Source organism: Schistocerca cancellata, chromosome 3 (assembly GCF_023864275.1).
Source record: "Schistocerca cancellata isolate TAMUIC-IGC-003103 chromosome 3, iqSchCanc2.1, whole genome shotgun sequence".
Taxonomy (NCBI): Eukaryota; Metazoa; Arthropoda; class Insecta; order Orthoptera; family Acrididae; genus Schistocerca; species Schistocerca cancellata.
Genome location: NC_064628.1, coordinates 120659005 through 120682718, shown reverse-complemented (window position 1 = coordinate 120682718; position 23714 = coordinate 120659005). Strand labels below are relative to the sequence as shown.

Genomic DNA, 23714 nt, shown 5'->3' with positions numbered 1-23714 from the left:
GGTCTGCATGAAGGAAAAGGTGCTGTACCCTGTTGTTCGCAAGTTGCTGGCTAGTCAGAAACCGTGCATATTAACATCTGGCACTTACTGTACTGTTTTTGCTACATCTTGCTCCATGAAGGACATGGCCATGGAGACATGTGACCTCAAATTGTAAAATCGCCCAGTGTCATGGTTGCATCCTTGTGCTTCTCCAGCTCTGCAACAAGCCACCAAACTTTTGCCTCATGGGGCAAGGTCACTTGCTACATAACTGGCAGATTTTTTTTTTAGATTGGATTTACTTTCATTCCAATTGATCCGTATTGAGGAGGTCCTCCAGGATGTGGAACATGTCAGAAAAACAACAATACATGACAAATATTCACAACTAAAACAAATAAGCTAATGTGCCATTCCATAGATCCCAAGTGGAATGATCGTCATTTTTTAATGAACACTATATGAAAGTCATTTTACAAATACTAATGCACTAATGCAGGCTGGTAAGGACAGAAGGAATATTCCTGCAAAGACTTTTTTCACCCCTGAATTTTTTCTACCACCTTCAGAGGCCCAAGAAATCAAACGGGCAAACGATCTTCTCCTTCACTGACTCGGAGATCCTCTTCAGTGGTGTCGCCATTTGATACCCTCACCCAGCCGACCTCCATGTCACTGGTCCTCAGTGCGAACTGTTTTTCTGCTCTGGACTTTGCAGACCAACAGAAGGAGAATGCTGATGCCTCTGTAAATCTTATGGAGCAGGATCCTCCAGCCTCTAAACTCTGTACCAGTGAGTCTTCGAAGGCTGGCACTCGATAACTGCCAAGGTGACACCCATTCATTTTTTCCCTCGTCCCCTTTCCTCATCATGACACTCCTCCAGTGGAATATTTGTGGCCTTAGATCAAAGAAAGAGGAGTTACTGTTGCTCTTGGAATTGCAGCATCCACTTGTTCTTCACCTCCAGGAAACATAATTGCGTCCTCACAACTACTTTGACCTCTCATATTTCTTTCTGGTTCGCTTTGACCTTCCCCTGAGGATGGCATTCCATCTCATTGGGGAGTCACGCTGTTCATGGAAAATGATATTCATAGTCAAACCATCTCCCTGACTACCCAGCTTCAAGCTGTTGCAGTCTTCGTTTTCCTTCCTCACTTCACCTTTTCCTGTTGTACCGTTTACATCCCTTTGTCATTTGGTGTCGTGAGGGCAGACTTCCTGCAGCTTATTGGGCAACTTCTTCACCCATTTCCGCTGCTTGATGGCTTTAATGTGCACCATCTCCTTTGGGGTTCTCTCAGAACCTGCCTGAGGGGTGCCCTCTTGGCTGACCTTCTCAATCAACTTAGTCTAACACAGGAGTACTCATATTCCTTTCAAACTCTATCCACACCAATTTCCATTTAGACCTCTCCTTCTGCACTGCCCAGCTTGTTTGTCATCTAGAGTGGTCCATTCTCTCTGACACATGCTTGAGCAACCATTTCCTGTGTGCTATCCTTTTGCTGACTCCCACCCCACCTATGTACACACCTAAAATTGCAGCTTTCTAAGACCAACTGGAGGCTTTACTCTCCCCTGGCAACCTTCAATGAACAACATTTCCCAGTTGTGATGACCAGGTAGAATACGTTACCAATGTCATCAGTATTCAGTAGAAACAGTTGTGTGCACAGTGTCATCGAGCGAAAAAGCTAGCTGGATTTCATTTACTAGTTCTTTTAACAGTTTCACTTCCTTTTCCATTCAGCATTCATTTGCTGAGTGAGGGCTTGGCGACCCCAGGATTCCCAAACTACAAACTGGTAAGTGTCGCCAGTCTCCTGTTACTGTAAGCTCTGGGCATGCTTCAATGACCACTGTATGCCATGTTAGTGGAACATTGTATGTTGCAGGGAATGGGGATCTGAGCTTGACTGCCATATTGTGAGGATGCTAAAAACCTCTATGAAAAGAACCCTCAATCTCAAGGTGAGTTGCGTGCTGATGAGATGCCTGGCTGTTGAGGTGGAACAGTCGTTAGCGGGCAACATCTAGGGAACCTGCTGCACCTCAGTTGCATAAGGCTTACTCAGGCACACAGGGCTCTGTCTGAGTGCACCCTCGTTGCTTGTGGGAGCAAGATGGAACCCTCGAAATCATCATTTTCTCCTCCCATTGGGAAGGTGTACCACCTGGGAGTATTCACACCCAATCCTCCAAATGAATGAGGAAGGCTAGCCCTCCTGGTAATCTGCATCAGTTGAATTATAGTAACAGGACTCAAGGCATCATAAATCAAAATGTGTTTTTGGCCATTAAGAGGAAGGAGGGGATGTCTGAAAAAGTGTTCCCTTCTATATCCATAAGGACTGGGAAGGGCTTGCTGGAAGCCTTCAGGCTCATTAAGCGGCTGTGGAATGGTTCCCTATTGGTTGAGACTAATAGGGCAAAGCAGGTGGAACTACTTATGAAGACTGAAAAGTTGGGTAAATATGATGTAACTGTTGAACTGCATAACTCCCTTAACTCTGGCAACTATGTGGCCATATGCCATGACATTACGGATATCGACATAGCTGAATTTAAACAGGAATGCGCGTTACAGGGGATAGTGGATGTACAGCAAAGGATGCGTAGGAATAATAGAGAAACTGAGAAGACCACCACCTTCATTGTGACCTTTAATTCTCCAATGTTGCCCGACCACATCCTGGCAGGTTTCTTCCAACTTAGGGTTAGGCCTGTGCTGCAAATGCCGGCATTTTGGTCATGTAATGGGAGCTACCCAGTCTGGAGCAGTGACTACCCTGTTTTTGCAGAGGAACGAAAATTTCAGGAACTAAAAGTCACCAAGTGGATCCCCTATGCTGAAACCGAAAATGAATATAAGGCAATGAAACCTCATGTCTTTACCTCTTCTTATGCTTCCATGTTCATTAAGATCAATGCCTCAATGCAGATGCCTTTCAGTGTACAAACATCCACCACTAGTAGCTGTACTTGCACATTTACATGCCAAAGCAAAATGAGTAAGGATAAAGCAATCTAAGCAGCTGCCACAGAAAATACCAGCAACAGTTCTGTAGTAAATGTCAAGAAAGCACATGACAAGTGGAGTGCCTCTCAGTGCCCCCTTTCTCCCTCATACTTGAAGGAACAGAGTGCAGGGAAAGGTACACGACGTTTGGGTCAAAAGATGTCCCGAGTGCCATCAGACATCATTCTCTCACATCTGGCTGATGAGGAGGACATCACGGAGTTAGATGCCTTGGATCCAGGCAGCCCCCCCCCCCCCCCTCTTCATTCAACAAGTGCCTCACCTCCATGGTGGAAAGATAGGGGTAAATTAAAACTACATCAATGAATTGGCTTCTGTCCCACAGTGTAACTTACTGGGGTTCAGTACCCATGTGGAGAAACTCCATCTCTTATCTCAAGGTAGACCACTGCATCTGTGTCACCAGGAGACTCATTTCCATCATCAGTCATACACCCCTGAGCTATGAGGCTATGTATTCCACGAAAAGGATGACCTGAGTGGAAAGAGAGCTAGAGGAGGCAACCGACCTTGTTAGACATCTCCCCCGCCCCTTCATCCTATGTGGTGATTTTAATGCACACAATGTGCTTTGGGGCTCTGCAACTACATGCTCCAGGGCTAGAGTAATTGAGAGGCTTCTCGTGTCATCATGCGCATACTTGCTAAATGCGGGACAGAGCACTCACTTCTGCACAGCAACTAGGTTGTTCTCTGCCATTGATCTCTCACTTTGCTCTCCATCTCTTGCTCACACTACTCAATGGGAAGTGGTCGATGACATGCATGGAAGTGATCACTTCCCAATCTGGATTCACCTGCCGGATGGGGTGGACCTGAAAGGAAACCGCTGTGATGGGTGCTTGGTACAGCCGACTGGACACTTTATAGCCAGTTGGCCCAGTTCAAACACTGTGAGAATGTCGAGGTATGGGTGGATCATAATACCAAAATGATCCACCATGCTGCTGCAGCATCCATTCCATAGTCCACGGGACAGTGGAAGAGGCAACCTTTCCCTTGGTGGAGTGCCGAACACCTCTCTGCCATTAGGACCATGTGTACGGGTCTGCGTAGGTTCAAATGTCGGCCAGCTGCAGAGAATCTTGCAGCCTTTCGGGTGGCTAGGACAAAGTGTCACCAAATTCTTAAAGAGAGCAAGAAGGGGTCATGGCAACAGTTCCTGAACAGCATTAATTGTTCCACCAAAAGTTCCATTGTGTGGGAGACCATCAGGAGAATTTCTGGGAGAGGAGGCAGGTGTCCCATGACTGCTGTAATGGGGAATGGCACTCTCCAAACCAATCCGTGAGACATTGCCCAGACTATGGTGCCGTATTTTGCCACAGTTACTGCAACAGCCTGCCAGGATCCAGGTTTCCAGTGCCATAGAGTGGTTTTCTGAGAGATGTAGTTTGGACTTCTTGTCCACATCTGATGAAAATTACAACTGCCCATTTGCCATGTGGGAGATGGATTCTGAATTGTCAGTGGCTTGACAGGATCCATTACAGTATGCTGCGGCACTTCACAAGGCAAAACAAAGATACCCTCCAAGCACTTTTTAATGCTGTTTGGGCATTAGGTCACTTTCCTGACTTGTGGTATAAGGCAATTTTAATTCCTTTTTTAAAACCTGAGAAAGACCATACATGCCCAAGTAGTTTCCATAGTGTTGCCCTCACTAGCTGCATGGGGAAGACCTTGGAGCATATGGTCAACTGCCACCTTGTATGCATCTTAGAAGCCAGGCAACTCTTTAGTCGCTTTCAGTGTGGTTGGCTCTGAGCACTATGGGACTCAACTGCTGTGGTCATAAGTCCCCTAGAACTTAGAACTACTTAAACGTAACTAACCTAAGGACATCACACACATCCATGCCCGAGGCAGGATTCGAACCTGCGACCGTAGCGGTCGTGCGGTTCCAGACTGTAGCGCCTTTAACTACGCGGCCACTCCGGCCGGCGCTTTCAGTGTGGGTTCAGGAGGTATCACTCCACATTTGATAACCTTGCCCTCCTTGAGGCAGCTATACAACAGGCTTTCCTATGCTGGCATCACCTTCTAGGTATATTTTTTGATATTGAGAAGGCCTACAATACTATGTGGAGGCATCTTATTCCAGAGCTGCTTCATAAATTGGGTTCTCGTGGTTGTCTTCCCATTTTTATTCAGTCCTTCCTCTTGCCACGATATTTTAGATGCTGAGTTGGTGTTGTCTTGTCTGATCACTTTGAGCAGGAGAATGGTGTCCCACAAGGTAGTGTTTTAAGTGTGACTGTCATTTCCACAGCTATTAATAGCAGTACATCCATAGTTAAAAGTTGTGTCCAGTGTTCTTCATTTTTGGATGACTTCTTTGTGTTTTGCTCTCCTTCAAGCCTCGCAATGACAATACATCAGTTGCAACTAACTCTTCAATGTTTGGACAAATGGGCGCAGAAGAACGATTTTAAGTTTTCCATCGAGAAGTCTGTGTGTTCTTTTTAACCATTCTTGTTTCATTTTAAACTTTCCTGAGTTGAGAATGAGGGACACTTTCCTTCCTTTTAAAGAAACAGTGAGGGTTCTGGGCCTCATATTTGATTCTAAGCTTATGTGGTTACCACAGGACCTGAAAAAACTGTCACATAGGGCTTTAAGTATTTTAAAATGTCTTAGGCACAGTACATAGGGAGCAGAGAGGACTTGTCTGCTCCAGTTTTGCAGGGCATTTGTGTGATCTTGGTTCGATTATGGGTTCATGTTGTATGGGTCTGCAAGACCCTCTTATTTAAAGATGTTGGATGTGGTGCACCATGAAGGGATTTGGGTGGCCACTGGGGCATTCAGAACAAGCCCCTTACCAAGTTCAGAGGCTGGTGAACTGCCACTTCACATTGGGCAATGGCTACTTACAGTGCGCCAGGCGTGTAAGACACTGTCCACATCATACACACCCACCTAATATACTGTTGCTCAGCCTCCACTGGAAAAGCTTTTTTGTACTGGGAACAGGAAATGAGGCCTTATGGGCTTTGTGCACAGAATTGCATTCTAGATATGGGCTGTGGCTGGTCTTCATGTTTTTCTTTTTCATCACAGTAGGAACAGATTTCCACCTCAGCTTCTCTGAAGGCCTAGACTTATTTTAGACTTGACGCGTTTTAAGAAAGATCATACATCAGATTTTACATTTCAGTCTCTGTTTTTTAACATTTTAGGTATTCATCACGGTTTCACAGTAGTGTACACTGATGACTCCAAACAAGGGAATTCCCTTGGCTGCTCTGTCATGTTCCCCAACCATGTCACCAGGAGTCTCCTTTCTGATGAGTATACCATTTCCTCAGTGGAGCTCCATGCGATCTCAAGGCCCTGGAGCAGATGCATCGTATTCGGGGCAAACAGTTTCTCGTTTGCTCCGATTCCCTTAGTGCCTTACAAACGTTACAGAACCTGTACTCATCTGAGGAGTTGGTCTGGCTGATATATGACCAACTGTACTTGCTCCAATGGCAGGGTAAGCAGGTGTCATTCTGTGGGGTGCCAGGTCATGTAGGGAAATGAGGAAATGAACAGGCCAATCGGGCTGCTAAGGAGGCCTGCAGAGGACAGGATGTGGCACAGTGTCCCGTTGCCTTGCAGACTGTCGTTTCTGCATGACACAGGAACTGCATGCAGTTGTAGGATGAGGAATGGCTGGCAGTGACAGCCAATAAGCTGTGGTTGGTGAAGTCAACAGACTGTCCATGGCATTCCTCCTGCCAGTTGCTCAAGCGGGATGAAGTGACGCTCATGCGTCCTAGAATTGTGCACTGCCCTCTCACACATAGCTTTTTACTATGGTGAGAGGATACCCCATTTTGTGATACGCACATCTGTATCTACTGTATTTTAATTGAGGGCATTTTTTATTGTGATGCGAGGGCAGAAGCAAATATTGGTGGAGATCTGCCCTCTATTTTAGCTGATGATGAGACAACTGTGATGAAGGTTTTAAAGTTTTGTGATGTGTCTGGACTCTGGCCTAAACTTTTAAGCTGGAGGTTTTAGTGTGTTACAGAGTGTCTGGCTTCACCTTTTCTATTCTTGTAGTCAGCCAGCCATGTCCATCTGCTATATTGTTTTAGCTCCTTATACCACTTTCTTCCTGTGTCCTTAATGGTTTACTACTGACGCAATACTTGGTTTCATGGTTCTGTGCAGGTATGCACATAGTTTTTCAGCTTTTTTCCCCTATATTGTACATTTTGTTTTATCTTCCTATTTCATGTATTTTACTGGCACTTATCTCAATCTGTTTTTGTGCGAGCACTAAAGACCTTGCTGTCATGCACCCATACAAACGTGTTCACATCCATGTCTGTCCCTCTTCCATCGTGTAGACCACCCTCCAGTGGCTCTTTGGGACCAAGGTACCTTCCTCAGTTTTTGGTCTGGCCATGGCAGAGGATGTAATAGTGGACACTATTGCTATCTTCAACTCCTTGGGCAGCTATTTTGCAGGGTTTTCAAGTTTCGTGCACTATTACCTTGCCTTCCTCTATCAAAAACGAGTGGAGGAGGCTCAGGCAATACCCTTCTCTTCTCAGAATCGTGAATGCTACAATGCTGCCTTTGCTGTGATGGAGCTGCCTTTGCTATGCTCCTCTGTATCAGGACCAGACGATGTTAACAGTCAGATGTTGCAGCACCTTTCTCCTATGGACAAGCACAATGCATACAATCGCATCTAGGCAGAGGGCACGTTACCCAAATGCTGGCATGAAGCCACTGTCATACCCGTACCTAAGCCCGGTGAGGACAAACACCTTCATTCGAGCTACTGCCCCATTTATCTCACCAGCTGTAAGTGCAAGGTGATGGAACATATGATTCATGCCCGGTTGGTATGGTGGCTTGAGTCTCGCAATTTACTAACCACTGCACAATACAGCTTTTGAGTGCACCGTTCTGCAGTTGAATGTATTGCCACCTTGTCAACCCATGTCATGAATGGTTTTCTGTGGAAATACCAGACTGTGGCCTTGTTTTTTGATTTGGAGAAAGCCTAAGACATCTGCTGGAGGACTGGTATCCTATGTGCTCTGTACACTTGGAGCTTCCAAGGCTACATGCCTCATTTTCTTCAGGAATTTTTAAAAGATTGAGTTTTCAAGGTGGGTTCTAACTTGGTGGACACCTTTATCCAGGAAAACTGTGTGCTCTAGGGTTCCGTCCTGAGTGTCGTCCTCTTTGCTATCGCCATTAACCCTAGTACGGCCTGTCTCCCGCGAGGCATCCCTGGCTCCCGTTTCATTGATGATTTTGCCATATATTGCAGTTCTCCATGGACTTGTCCCATTGAGCAGTGTCTTGATCATCTTTACTCATGGAGCATTGACAAAGGCTTTTGTTTTTCCACTGACAAAACCATCTGTATGAATTTCTGCCAGCGCAATTGGTTTCTTCCATTTTCTTTACATCTTGGGCCTGTTGTTCTTTCATTTGTTGAAACTACAAAATTCCTGCAGCTCATGTTCAATAGGAAATTTTCTTGGTCTTCCCACATGTCTTACTTGGCCGCCCACTGTATGCGATCCCTCATTGTCCTATGTGTCCGCTTTCTGTGGAGTGCATTGGACCACCCTCCTCAGTTTGTACCGGTCCATTGTCCGTTCAAAACTAGACTATGGGTGTTTTGTTTCTGCATCTGCACATCCATCCATCTTATGCTGTCTCAATAAAATCCACTATCATGGCATCTGTTTGGCCACTGACGCCTTTTACACTAACCTGGTTGAGAGCCTGTATGCAGAAGCTGCCGAACTACGACTGTCATACTGCCATGATTTTCTCCTCAGCAGATACGCATGTCATTTGTCTGCCATGTCTGGCCACCCATCCTAAGCCTCCTTCTTCAATGATTTCTTTCCTCTTCTCTGTTACCTCCGGGAGTTCTCTTTCAGCTATTCAGCTATTGCTTTGGCAACTTAACTTTATGCTACCTGCCACTTTCCCAATGGGTGTGAATCCTTCATCTCCTTGGCTTCTTATACCATCCCACGTTCACCTTGGACTTCATTCTCTTCCTAAGGACGCTACTCCAGCCTCCCTCTAGCACTGTAAGTTTCTCAGCCTTCACACAGAACTTCATGATAGTACCATTGATTGATTGATTGATTGATTGATTTTAACAGGGGAGCTGAAACAGCTTAGGTCCGACCCGCCACTGCCCTCACCGAAACTAGGTTTATTGTGCGGTATCTCTCCCTGTATATCTAGTAAAGCCAACCATTGCTCTTAAATAGTGCAAGGAGCCCCTTAGCAGTTTTTTGTTAGACACAATTTCTTCTTGTCTAGTTGTCCCAAAGATTCTGTTTCGTTTACTCTCCAATGCCATGCATTCGAAGATTAGGTGTGATGCAGTTTTTTTCATCCTCATCACAGATCCTACATTTAGGGTCCTCTTCTGCTATACCCATTGTGTGTAGGTGTTTTTTGAAATTCTCATTGCCAGTCATCAGTCCAGTCATGAGTTTGATCTCTTTCCTGTTCAATCCCAGGATTACAGAGCTTCTTTTAAAACATGGCTTGGGCATCATTACCTTACCATGTTTTTGTTTATGGACCTTGGCCCAATATCCTACATACTGTTTCCTAAGTCAGTTCCGTAGTTCTAATTTGATCATAGCCTTGGTGATTGTCAGGACAGGTTCCGGTTCAGTAAATGGAGTTATTGCCCCTATCCTAGCCAATCTGTCGGCTTGTTCATTGCCACAGATCCCTGAGTCGCCAGGGACCCACACTAGGTTCACACTATTGCTTCCCCTAGCTCCACCAGATCCCTGTGGCAATCTGCAACAATCTTATATCTTGTTGCAGGAGCTGCCAACGATTTCAGGGCTGCCTGGTTGTCTGAATAGATGTAGATGCTACAGTCATTGTAGCCCCTACGCATATTCTCCTCCACACATGCCCTGATTGCAGTAATTTCAGCTTGGAATACAGAGGCCAGTTTCCCTAGAGAGATTATGCTCTCCAGTCTTGGCTGAACCCTGTACAACCATGCCCCAATGCATTGGTCTGTTTTCAACCCATCGGTGAACCAAACTATGCCCCCGTACGGAGTCGAACTGTTTTCTCCCACTGCTCCCTACTTCCAATTATTATGTTGTAAGGCTTGTCGAAGAAGTTGGGAGTTATTATATAGTTGGCAGGCATTTCCCCAGCCATACCTATACTTACCTCACTCACTATGTTAGTGTGTGATTCTTCATATCTGAATGAGACCCAGTTTTGGCCAGTTTTAAGTCTGTGTGCCCCAGCTGCAGACTCCATCTTAACCCAAAGGTGAAGTGGAGGCATATCCAGCATGGCTTCCATTCCATCAGTTGGTGTGCTGCTAATCCTGCCCATTATGGCTAAGCAGGCCAATCTCTGCACCTTAGCAAGCTCCTTAGCAGCAACCCGCTGTTCTACTTCCTTCCACCACACTATGGCCCCATAGGAAATGCTAGGTCTAAACACTGTGGTGTATATCCAGTGCATACCCCTGGGGCTTAGGCCCCAGGTTTTGCCACAAGCCCTCTTAGTCCTCACTAAAGTACTTTTTGCCTTGGAGCAGATGCTCTTAATATGAGGGGTCCAAGTTAGCTTCTCATCCAAGGTTACCCCTAGATATTTCACTATCCCCTTCACAGGTGAGTTTCATCAAAGAGCCTTAGATTCCAACTTGCATGCTGAATATGTCTCTTCATAAATGGCACCACAACAGTCTTCTTAGGATTAAATCTCAGATCCTCTTTATTGCACCATTTTTGCACAATGTCCAACCCTCCTTGTGCCATATTCCTCACTGTGTCAGTGAATTTGCCAAGTATTACTATGACAAAGTCATCTGCATATCCTTGGCAGAAGCATTGTCTGGAATGTAGTTCCTCAATGAGTTCATTCACCACTAGATTCCACAATAGAGGAGACAAAACTCCTCCTTGTGGGCAGCCTCTAGTGTTCTTAATTACCATCTTTTCATTCATCATGGTAGCCTCTACCTTCCTTCCACTAAGCATGGCCCTGGTCCACCTACATACAGTGGTCCCCAGGTCATGCACCTCTGCTGCCCTTACCATGGAATCGAAGGTCGTGTTACTGAAGGCCCCCTTGATATCTAGGAAGATGCAGAGGGTTATTTCTTGGAAGTGAAGTGCTTTCTTCACCTTCCCAGTGAGTTGGTGGAGAGCTGTCTCAGATGATTTACCTGGTTGGTATGTGTGTTGGTTCAGGTGTAGAGGGACCCTACTTAGCCTCCTCTCCCCAAAATATACATTAACCAGTTTTTCCAATGTTTTGAGAATGAAGGAGAACAGACTGATTGGTCTCATATCCTTGGCCTTGGTATGATCAATTCTCCCTGGCTTTGGGATGAAGACAACCTTCACTGCCCTCCAAGCATTGGGAATGATTCCTAGGCTAGGCTAACCCTGAATAGCCTGCATAGGACTCTTATAAGATTTCCTCCTGCCTGTTGCAGGACAGCTGGAAAAATTCCATCTGGGCCAGGTGACTTGAATCGTTGGAATGTTCTCACCACCCACTGGATTTTGTTGAAGTTCACACACTCCTTGGCTGATTCCCAGTCCGCTCTTTAAGTGCCTGAGAACCGTTGTCTCTCTGGGGTCACATACTGGTCTGTGTTGTCCGGCAGAGCATATTGAGGAAAATGAGTTTTGAGGAGCAATTCCAGCATTTCATGTGCTTTCTTTGTATATTCCCCATCCTCCTTCCTCAACGTACCTCCTGGATTGGTTGGTACTCTAGTGAGAATCTTGTGAAGTCTGGCTTGCGTAGCCATGCTCTCCACTTCCTCAGAGAATGCCTTCCTGGGTGCCTCCTTTGCTTGTCTTATTGCAAGATTGTACTTGACAAGGGCCTCACGATATTTAGCCCATTGTCCTTTACGTCGCGCAATATTAAACAGTCTCTGTACCTGTTTTCTTTGCGTTTCCAGTTTGTTATTCCACCAAGGAACATTCCTATTTGTGCACTTCCTGGTGATTGTGTAGCTGTCCTGATATGAGGTCTCTATGGCAGAGGTAACAGCCTCTGCTACTTCCTCAAATTCTACTGGCTTCCTTATTGAGGTTTTAATTTCTGGTTAGCCTAAGTCAAGGTCTCTCCTATATGTCTCACAGTCTGTTTTCCTGGGATTCCTTAGTACCATTGTATACAGTAATGGCTCCTGGACTAATGGTGGTGTCAGGTGTGCCTTCATCATTTGCACCAACATTTTTTGGTATCGGCTTCCAGAACACTGCTCCGTATTTACAGCAGAGCTCTGGCCTGTATCAGACTTTCAGCTTCAGTTCTTGTGTTATCTGTGAGTTTCTGGATACTAACCTTAGTGCCACTGACTGCCTTTACATGTGACCAGTTTTGTGAAAGGAATTTTGATAAAATTCTCCTACAGTAGTCCTTGAAAGCTTTCCACATTGCTCTTTTGACAGTCAAACATATTTCATTTAGCAACTATAGCCATCTGTTTCTTTTACGCTAATTGTGAGGCATTTCCTTAGAAGTTTCTTTGCAGAGACTTCATATCATTGAGAGCCCTTCCAGCAAAACCTGTTCTGCAAGGTGCATATCCATGCAGTACTTGGTCAATATTCTTCTAAGTGTGTGCCACAGTGCCTGTACATGCTACTGCCTAAAGCTAACTGTTTCAAGTCCCTCGTATTGGTATGACACAACTGCCTCTTATCTAGTTTTCTATCATATAAATCTCTGTACTTTCTGAAGTTGGTCTTTGTACTTTGGTAAGCATTGTTGGATTATTAAAGTCTTCTTTGATGATGACATTAAGAGTGGGGAAAACATGTACTAGCAACTAAATGTCTTTTTCCAAAGCTGTTTCACAGAGGAAAACTGCACTGTATTTCCTTCTCTAGATTGTCGCACAGATGACAAAATGGTAGATATTGAAATAGACGACAGAGGGATAGAGAAACAATTAAAATCGCTCAAAAGAGGTAAGGCCGCTGGACCTGATGGGATACCAGTTCGATTTTACACAGAGCACACAAAGGAACTTGCCCCCCTTCTTGAAGTGGTGTACTGTAGGTCTCTAGAAGAGTGTAGCATTTCAAAGAATTGGTAAAGGGCACAGGTCATCCCCGTTTTCAAGAAGGGACGTCGAACAGATGTGCAGAACTATAGACCTATATCTCTAACGTCGATCAGTTGTAGAATTTTGGAACACGTATTATGTTCGAGTATAATGACTTTTCTGGAGACTATAAATCTATTCTGTAGGAATCAGCATGGGTTTCGAAAAAGACGGTCGTGTGAAACCCAGCTCGTGCTATTCGTCCACGAGACTCAGAGGGCCGTAGACACGGGTTCCCAGGTAGATGCCATGTTTCTTGACTTCCGCAAGGTGTTTGATACAGTTCCCCACAGTCATTTAATGAACAAACTAAGAGCATATGGACTATCAGACCAATTGTGTGATTGGATTGAAGGGTTCCTAGATAACAGAACACAGCATGTCATTCTCAGGAGAGAAGTCTTCCGAAGTAAGAGTGATTTCAGGTGTGCCACAGGGGAGTGTCGTAGGACTGTTGCTATTCACAATATACATAAATGACCTTTTGGATGACATCGGAAGTTCACTGAAGCTTTTTCCATATGATGCTGTGGTATATCGAGAGGTTGTAACAATGGAAAATTGTACTGAAATGCAGGAGGATCTGCAGCAAATTGATGCATGGTGCAGGTAATGGCAATTGAATCTCAATGTAGACAAGTGTAATGTGGTGTGAATACATAAAAAGAAAGATCCCTTATCATTTAGCTACAATATAGCAGGTCAGCAACTGGAAGCAGTTAATGCCATAAATTATCTGGGAGTACGCTTTAGAAGTGATTTAAAATGGAATGATCATATAAAGTTGATTGTCGGTAAAGCAGATGCCAGACTGAGATTCATTGGAAGAATCCTAAGGAAATGCAATCTGAAAACAAAGGAAGTAGGTTACACTACGCTTGTTTGCCCGCTACTTGATTACTGCTCAGCAGTGTGGGATCCGTACCAGATAGGGTTGATAGAAGAGATAGAGAAGATCCAACGGAGAGCAGCGCGCTTTGTTACAGGATCATTTAGTAATTGCGAAAGCGTTACGGAGATGATAGATAAACTCCAGTGGAAGACTCTGCAGGAGAGACGCTCAGTAGCTCGGTACGGGCTTTTGTTGAAGTTTCCAGAACATACCTTCACCGAAGAGTCAAGCAGTATATTGCTCCCTCCTATGTATGTCTCGCGAAGAGACCATGAGGATAAAATCAGAGAGCTTAGAGCCCACACAGAGGCATACCGACAATCCTTCTTTCCACAAACAATACGAGACTGGAATAGAAGGGAGAACCGATAGAGGTACTCAAGGTACCCTCCGCCACACACAGTCAGGCGGCTTGCGGAATATGGACGTAGATGTAGATATAGAACTGATGTTTTCTTTGAAGTTTTTGGTTACTTCTGAGGGTGTGTCTGGTGATCAATAGACACATATAATTATAAGTTTATGCCCACCCTTCATACAAAGCCTTTTCCAAACAATATTGCACGCAACTTCAATTTCTATTATTTTGTAACTGAATTTCTTGTCTAATGTAATGAATACACCACCTCAATTTCCAATTAGCATATCCATCTGATATCTGGATTTGAAACCAGATTTAAGTACCTAGTATTAAGTGAATTCCGATGATGAAACTCTGACACTTGAAAATTCATCAGCAGTTGATCACAGTGATATCAGTATTATCACATGCAGGAGGACTTTCTTTGAATCTTACACTAAAACTTAAGTGTGTTCTGCTAGTATTATTATCTGCATTGAAAGAAGGGAAAAAAATAAAAGAAAAAAGCTTGTGTGCACCTCACGTACAATCAGAATCTGCATAGCAACCTCTTTATTTATTTATTTGTCCATATAAATCTCTTTTTCAGTACATATATCGTATATAGGATACTGGGCAGAAAACCTTTTTATCTAATGGTTTTTCAAACATCAAACATACATTATTGAAATTTTTGTGATAAATTGGATCTATACAGTTAATAATTACAATTTTTTTAAATGCTGTATATTTATAACTTATTTCTACAGTTTAAGATACAAATTACATTTTTCCTTGTGTAAGATACTGTGAGATTCAATAGTAGCAGTTTTTCAGAAGGTAGGCTGTCACAGACTTAGTAGTCTTTAGTTCAGGAAGAGATTTTATATGTCTTGGTACTCTGTTGTATAGTTTTGTTCCTGCATGATTTCCCCAGGAAATGATACCGTACTTCAGTGTTGAATGTACACGAGCAAAGTATACAGCCCTAAGTGTTTCTGCACTAGTATTGTTGCAAAGAATTCTTACTGCATTACTCATTTTTGCTATTTTTGAATTTAGGGATGTGGTATGAGTGCTCCATTTAAAATTTTCCTGGATATTAATCCTAAAAAATTTAGTTTCATTGACAGCACTAATGTTTTGGTTATCTATACATATTACGGGTTGTACCACAATTTTGTTTTGATCTGTGTGGAAATTCATGAGTACTGTTTTTTGGGGATTAACTATTAACCTGTTTCTGGTAAACCATTCAGACACTTCTTTTGTAATATCTTTTGCAGATGCAGTAAGATTTTCCTCTTGATTCCCTTCAATCAATAGACTGGTGTCATCTGCAAATAGTACTGGTTCAAAATCCCTAACATGTGATGGGAAATCATTAATGTACACTAAAAAAATAAAGGGACCTAAACTAGAGCCCTGTGGAACACCATGACTTAGTCCACATGGTTCTGAAAGGTGTATCTGGAGTTCATTTCCTTCCATGTACTTAATTTCAGTTACCTGAGAGTGATATTTCAAATATGATTTAATCCACTGATTTGGCACACCTCCTACACCATACTGTTCAAGCTTCCTCAGGAGCACAGAATGATCAATCACATCAAAAGCTTTTGTTAGATCCAAGAATAAACCTGAGATATTTTTGTGGTTGTCCTTTGCATTTAAGACATGGTTTATCAGATTGAAAGTGGCTGTTTCAGTTTATCGCTGTAGTCTGAAGCCATGTTGACATCCAGAAATAATAGTTGCTGTGGGAAGACACCACATGATAAGGATGAGTTGCATATGTCTAATAAAGGAAAGAGTATTTGTCTTGCTGTTATTTTTATAATATAATCTGGAATATCGTCAATACGGGCGAATAATTACTCTTCAGTGAATTAATGGTATTTAGGAGCTCTGTTAGGCCTATTGGACTAAGGAACATGGATATATTATGTATTTCAATAGATGAAAGTTCTTTCCATGTTGAATTAGGTGGATTACCAAATTGTCCCTTTACTAATTTTCCAGAAACAAGGATGGAGGCATGGTTGTCAGAGGGAAGCCAAAGATATTAGAATATCTTTGGCTTCCCTCTGACAACCATGCCTCCATCCTTGCTACCCTCCCTGTTTTCCTTTCCCTGTTGCTTCATAACCTGGGTTGTGAGTAACTGAATCTACTTTCCCTTCTCCCCTTTCTTTCCCCTCTCTCCTCCCTGATGAAGGAACATTTGTTCCGAAAGCTAGGAACGTAAATTTTTGGTTCTGTTTTTTGTGTATCTATCGGCTGTACTGAGCTAAGTACTGGCCAGCCCCTATATCTCTTTGTTAGTACTTGGAATTTTGTGTGTCATTGTTGTCTTCCATCTGAAGACTGTTTTGATGCAGCACTCCATCTAATCGGTCCTGTGCAAGACCCTTCTCCTCCAAATAATTACTTGGTCTCCCTCTACAATTTTTACCCTCCTACACTTCCCTCCAATACTAAATTGGTTATCCCTTGACATCTCAGAACGTGTCCTATCAGCTGATCCCTTCTTTTAGTCAAGTTGTGCTACACATTTCTTTTTTTCCTCCAACTCTATTCAGTATCTCAACAAAGATAAAGAGTCAGTCATCAGATGCACAAGAAAACGTTTGTCTGGTTCACTCTACCAGTTTTGATAGTTTAAACTGTCATCTTCTGAAGTGAAATAGGTTTGATCACTGGTAAGTAAATGTCAAATAAGAATCAGACAGTAGTGTCCTTTGCTACAGGATCAATAGCACAGTGACATCAGTAAAACATGCAGTGAATGGCAAACATTGAGCTGTCTAATCTCACATCATTCATTATATGTGCAACAAAAGTCAACCAACCCCTCCATACCCCACCTCCAAGTCAAAATATTGCTGTAAGTTATAGAAAGAGTGGCTACTTTTGCTTTAATTTGTAATATTTGGGTATTTCTAATTTATCACTTGATATCTGCTGGCAATCTGTTACAAACTTCTCCACCAGAACATAAAATACCATTATGAACTTTAGGCAGGAATGCACAATTCATGTAGACATTGCTTTCACTTTTAGTATTTTGGTTGTGAATTTCACTGGTCATTCCAAATTCACTCTTATCATTAAGCACAAGTACCATTAGTGTGTAAATGTATTAGCTGATAACAATAAGAATCCCAGGATCTCTGAGGAGGCTTCTGTAAGATGCTGGATTATCAGCTTTGACTGTTCTTTTGACTTGCTTATGTAGAAGAAATACTTGTTCGATGTTAGCTGCATTTTCTGAAAGATTGTTCCGTAGGACAGTCCTGAGTGACTATATGCAAAGTATGTTAGCAATATTTTTGCAGTTCATCACAGCGTGAGAACTTTCCAACCGCAAAGCAGCGTGAACTGAGATTATCGGTTAACATATGCAGGTGCTTGGTGCCAGTTTGATATTCATCAATATGCATAAGAATGTCACACACAGATTTTCATTTGACTTGTAGTACCTGTTAGTAATTTTTATTTGGTGAAAACTTCTCAAGACATCAGCAAAGTGGTAGCTTCAATTTGAAGCAGTGTTTCAATGAAATTGTACTCATCATCAAGAGGGAACAGTCCTGTCAGTTTTGTAACATCCCCAGTAGTTTTCATCAGTGAAATTAATTGAGGAAGCCTGCATTCATAAGTTTTATTTGTTGGGTATTTCTGTAAGATAAGGAACCAAACTATTTGCTCTGAACATTAATCTATTCTGTTTTGTTTTCCCCTGACTTTTTTGTCTGTTTCTCAGCACAAGTTCACAACAAAAGTCTTCCTCGAGAGTGATGTGTACAAATCAGACTAGCCATGTACTAACATCAGATTTTGCATTTGAGAAATGTGAAAATTGTCAACCCAGAATCAGTTTATGGAATCACCTTTTCACCTTTATTCTTTTACTCTAGTTTTTGTAGTGTAAACAAGTTTTTTGGATTTTGAAATAAAAAACTTTCATCGTGAGCCTTTCATCATTCAAATTCCTATATAAGTGAAACATAACAGTACACAATTTATAAATTTATTTTGTAAGCTTATTTGTGCTAGCATACTAGTAACATGTAAGTCAGTTTCCAGTTGGACTGAGATTTATCAACTGCTCAGAGTTATTGCAACACTCAACTCTTTCTAAAACAACTATAAATCATTGGTAGGATAGTATACATCCCATTAAGTACAGGGGTTAATGATACTGTCCAACTATGTGTATGTATTTTGTTCTGTCATTTAATAAAAATGTATCTTATATCCAACAGAATAAGTTACCGTAATCTGGGCATCCATTACTCAGCAGGAATTATCAACAGTATGATAGTGCTTCTATTAGGAGGATGCCTTAGTGAATCAGGAATGACTTGGTGCACAATGCTAAACATACCATATGTTATTGTACCTGTAGTCATTGGTGTACAGTGTCTTTCGGAGAAAAGAAACTGGAAAAGTTCAAGGACTTCAACTCTCATTGATAAGCTTCTTGCATTATTTCTCTTTGGAGCAACTCTTGCAGGTCTTCTTAAAGGGCTGGTAAGTGTATATGGTAAATGTACTGAAACATTTTTCCTGCCCCTCTTCCCTACTCAGTTTCATTACATCCTTATGCTGAAGCTTAGACAGGACTGTTTTAAGCAAATAGTTATTAGAAGTTTATATTTTGCTGACCTTTGCATATCCCCATGTTTTTTATAAATACAATGCCATTATCTTATCTGCTAGTGGCAGACTGAAAACAGTTCTTAGCCACAAAAGATTAACACTTTGATCTGATAAATAAGGAAATTGAGAATTTTGAACTGCTGATAGCTGGACTAAATTTCTTTGCATCACATATGTATGTTGTAGGAACAGTTCTTCTGCTGCAAAACTGCTGTGGACATCATCTTGTCAGACTATATTGAATTAATTTTTTCAGTTAGCTGAATATTATATCTCATCTTTGACTGTTATTGAAGTAAATGTGTTGCCAGAGAGATTAAACCTGATAATGATCACCGACACTCTAGATGTAACTACATATGTAGATCTGTATCTGGAAATGAGTTTTCCATCTCAGGTCTAATGATCTCTATCTTTTGTAACAGTTGTAGCTACTAGAAGGGGTGAATTATTGTGCTCTTAGACATAGGGTTTGACTAAAATAATTGAAATAGCTTCCTATCACAAACTGTGTTTAGTAATTCTTGAACAGCTGAAATCTTTTCAAATGGAAGGACAAATCTTAATTTGTGGCTTTGGATGTTGCAGACAAGGAAATCATTGACTAAGAAAATTGTAACTCACCACTAGGTTGTACTAAAATATTACTGTGAATGTTGCAGTATTTATTGATTTTTATGACTTTATCACTGTGGTGCAGTAGAAAGAGTCATTATCTTTTCTTTTCAAGTTAATGAAATTGAAGAATCTTGTCAGACTATATTGAATTAATTTTTTCAGTTAGTTGAATATTATATCTCATCTTTGACTGTTATTGAAGTAAATGTATTGCCAGAGAGATTAAACCTGATAATGATCACCGACACTCTAGATGTAACTACATATGTAGATCTGTATCTGGAAATGAGTTTTCCATCTCAGGTCTAATGATCTCTATCTTTTGTAACAGTTGTAGCTACTAGAAGGAGTGAATTATTTCTTACAAAAGTAGTATTTCATGAACATTTACGTGTGCTTTACAAAATGTTTTTCTGAAGTAGCCACCCTTTTTATGTTTTGTTGCTATCACATGTAAATTCTATACTGGTCATTTTCTAATTTTTCTGAAATGATTCTTTACATTCATCTGACACAGTTTACTTGTAATGCACACAAGTGTATGTTTCAACTAATAACTTTTGCCCTTCCAGTTGGTGACTGTCAATTGCTTCACATCAATCCAATCATTCTAGCCACTAAAGATGTTCTCTGTCATGCCTTAAATTAAAACAGAACAGCAGTTTCTCTCACCCTTCTTACACAGCAGGGTTATAACTCTGGTCATGCAACTATCGCTTGTGCCATGTTGCAGTAGTATTGTGGGCTGGGATTCAAACTGCACTCGTGTGTTTCATGATGTAAGGTATTCTTCAAGTTGAGTAATACTCACAAAATTCAGAAGCTATATGTTTGCTTTGAAACATACTAAAAGAGAAACACCTCAGGCAGGTCAATGTTATTAGACTTTCATTGACGTGTAGTACATACCAAAAGCTACAGTTCAGAAATAAATATTAAACTATAAAAGAACAGCAAGTGTGTCTGAGATTACTTTCAATTTTAAAAAGAGACCTCAGACTTTTTGCAGATGATGCAGTTGTCCGTAATGAAGTACTGTCTGAAAGAAGCTGCATAAATATTTGGTCAGATCTTGATAAGATTTCAAAGTAATGCAAAGACTGGCAACTCGGTTTAAATATTCAGCAAAATAAAATTATGCACTTCATCAAACAAAAAAATGTCGTATCCTATGACTATAATATCAGTGAGTCACAATTGGAATCTCCAAACTTGTACAAATACCTGGGTGTAACACTTGTAACACTTTGTAAGGATATATAATGGAATGACCTCATAGACTGAGTTGTGAGTAAAGCAGATGGTAGTCTTCAGTTTATTGGTAGAATACTGGTGCAATCAGTCTACAAAGGAGATTGCTTACAAATCACTTGTGTGGCCTATGAACCACTTGTGTGACCTATTCTAGACTGGGACTATAACAGGGGAGACCGAATGTGTACAGAGAAGAGCAGCACAAATAGGGGCAGGTTTGTTGGATCCATGGAAGGGTGTTACAGTGATGCTGAAGAAACTTAACCAGTAGACTCATGAAGACAAACTTAAAATTGTACTGAGAAAGTTTACTAACAAAGTTTCAAGAACTGGCTTTAAATGATGACTCTAGGAATATACTGCAATCCCTTACGTATCGCTGAGATAAGGATCGTGAGATACTTGTGCTCCACACATGAAAGGAACAGGAAGAAACCCTAATAACTGATACAATGGGATGTACCCTCTGCCATACACTTTGTGGTGGTTTTCAGAGTATGATTAAAGATGTAGATTTGGAAGTGGTTATGAAATTGGACATTTGTCTTACCAGATAACTATTTTGTGACAGATTTCATTTATTTTGCTAAAGTTGTGTTTCCAGCAGAAACCTAATGCATATTGAAACCGAATGGTGAAAGGATGAATGGGAAAGGGAAGGAATTACAGATGTGAAGAGTATAATAGAAGAGGTTTGATGATGAGATGCGAAAAGCTTTTTCATTTGTAAAGATATTGAATTCATCAATAACATTTGAACACACAGTGCTTACTTTCATCTGTCCTAAGACGAATCTAGTACAATAACAAAAGCAGTTGCATGGCACAGTAATGAACATGTGGCCCATAAGTGAACTAATATAACAATGTTTTGATTTTGCCTCTGATGGCTACACACTGCTGCAGGTTATCTAGTTCACAAAGAGTTGGATCCCCCCTGCGGGTTTGGGGGTTAGAATAGGCCCACGGTATTCCTGCCTGTCATAAGAGGTGACTAAAAGGAGTCTCAAACATTTCGGCCTTTATGTGATGGTCCCATGTTGGGTTTGACCTCCATATCTCAAAATTCTTCTGAAGAGCGAGCTGACTGGGGAAGGGCGCCTTACTTGGTGAATTGTGTCCATCGTGTGTTGAGACCTTTCACCAGCTTATTCGTCATTGCATTGCAGTCCTGCCCACTCTCCATCTCTTGGGCACGGATATGTTCCAGCACGCATTTTCCACCATGTAATGTGCAGTGCCACTTTCTGCACTGACGACGAATGTGGACTACTTGTTACCTAATATCTTGCATGGTAGCTAGTCCGTTGTGGTGGGGCCGCCACGTACCCTGTTGGTTGTAGCCCCGTGACAACACAGGGATCGCTCTGCTGATGCCTGCACCGTTAACTCCCCACGTATGCCAAGGAGTAGATGCCTATCTCCCTGGGGCATCGGGACTCCTGGCAGGTGGCCCTTGCTGAGGCTGGGTGGCATCCGTGGGGAGGGCCCTTGGTCGGAGTGGGTGGCATCAGGGCGGATGACCCACAATGAAGCGTGGTACATCATCTCTCGCTGGTGGCCAGCCGCTAGCAGTCTCTAAGCGTTCTCGGGCTCAATTTAATGCTCAGAAATACTATCCAAAAACATTCCCCTCCCTGGCCACCCCGTGGGGGGAGCGTAAGTCTCAGGATGGCAGTGACAGTTATTCGTCCCGGTTCCTAGTTTGTACGAGAGCTGATGGGGAGTCTTTTATGTCCACAAAGCCTCAGTTCTTCGTAGAGCATTTAGATAACAAGTTTGGGGAGGTGTAGGACATGTCCAAAATGTGCTCTGGGTCAGTTTTGATAAAAACGGCATCCTCTGCCCAGTCACGAAGGTCACTTGCTTGTGACAAGTTGGGGGATGTTAACGTTACCATCACACCACATAAGAGTTTAAATATGATCCAGGGTATTATTTTCCATAGGGACCTACTTTTGCAGTCTGATGACAAGCTGCACACCAACTTAGAGCGTCTAGATGTTCATTTTGTCTGGAGCGTTCATCGGGGTCCGAAGGATAATCAGGTTGCTACCGGTGCCTTCATCTTGGCCTTCGAGGATGATACATTACCGGAGAGGGTCAAGATGATGGTCTACCGGTGGGATGTCAAGCCCTATATCCCTCCCCCGATGCAGTGCTTCAAGTTCTGGAAGTTTGGCCATATGCCTTCCCGCTGTACTTCCAGCCTCACATGTCGAGATTGCGGACGCCCATCACATCCCAATACTCCATGTGCCCCACCTCCCATCTGTGTCAGCTGTGGAGAGCATCATTCACCTTGCTCGCCAGACTTCAGGACCTTACAGAAAGAGCAAAAAATCATGGAATATAAGACCCTGGACCAAACCTATACTGTGGATAAGAGGAAATATGACCGAATACATCCTGTGAGAATGACATATTCATACGCCGCTGCTACAACAACCGTGCTAGCCCCAACAGTTCAGTGAATTCCAGCCAGATCACCGAGCCGTACGACTCCACATGCCCCCTTGCCCGTGGGGGGCACTACCCCCCCTGTTGCTCCTGCCCCCCCTCCCTCCCCCACTCATCGGGTACGTCCATCCCCACTTCTAAGCCGGAAAAGCGACCAACTTCTTTGTCTACTCTCACTCGCAAGGGGTCCCTTGGGTGCCTTCCTTCCCAGGTTTCCACAAGCGGGAAGGATGACGCCCGGCAGTGGCATAAGTGCCCACAAGCAGCTGGTCGTAGGGCTACACGATCCTCCTCCACCCCAGAGACTGAATCAGTGAAGCCCTCCCAGCCGGTGAAACCCAAGGTGGAGTGA

General features: G+C 42.7%; 1 protein-coding gene across 2 annotated transcripts in view; it reads left to right on the top strand.

Moving 5' to 3' along the window:
* LOC126177140 (transmembrane 6 superfamily member 1-like) overlaps positions 1-23714 on the top strand; it is a 197969-nt gene that overhangs the window by 114321 nt on the left and 59934 nt on the right. For both annotated transcript variants that reach the window (XM_049924411.1, XM_049924410.1), the window contains exon 4: positions 18634-18901. In XM_049924411.1, the coding sequence (XP_049780368.1) occupies positions 18634-18901 (268 nt within the window). The remainder of the gene's footprint in view (positions 1-18633; positions 18902-23714) is intronic.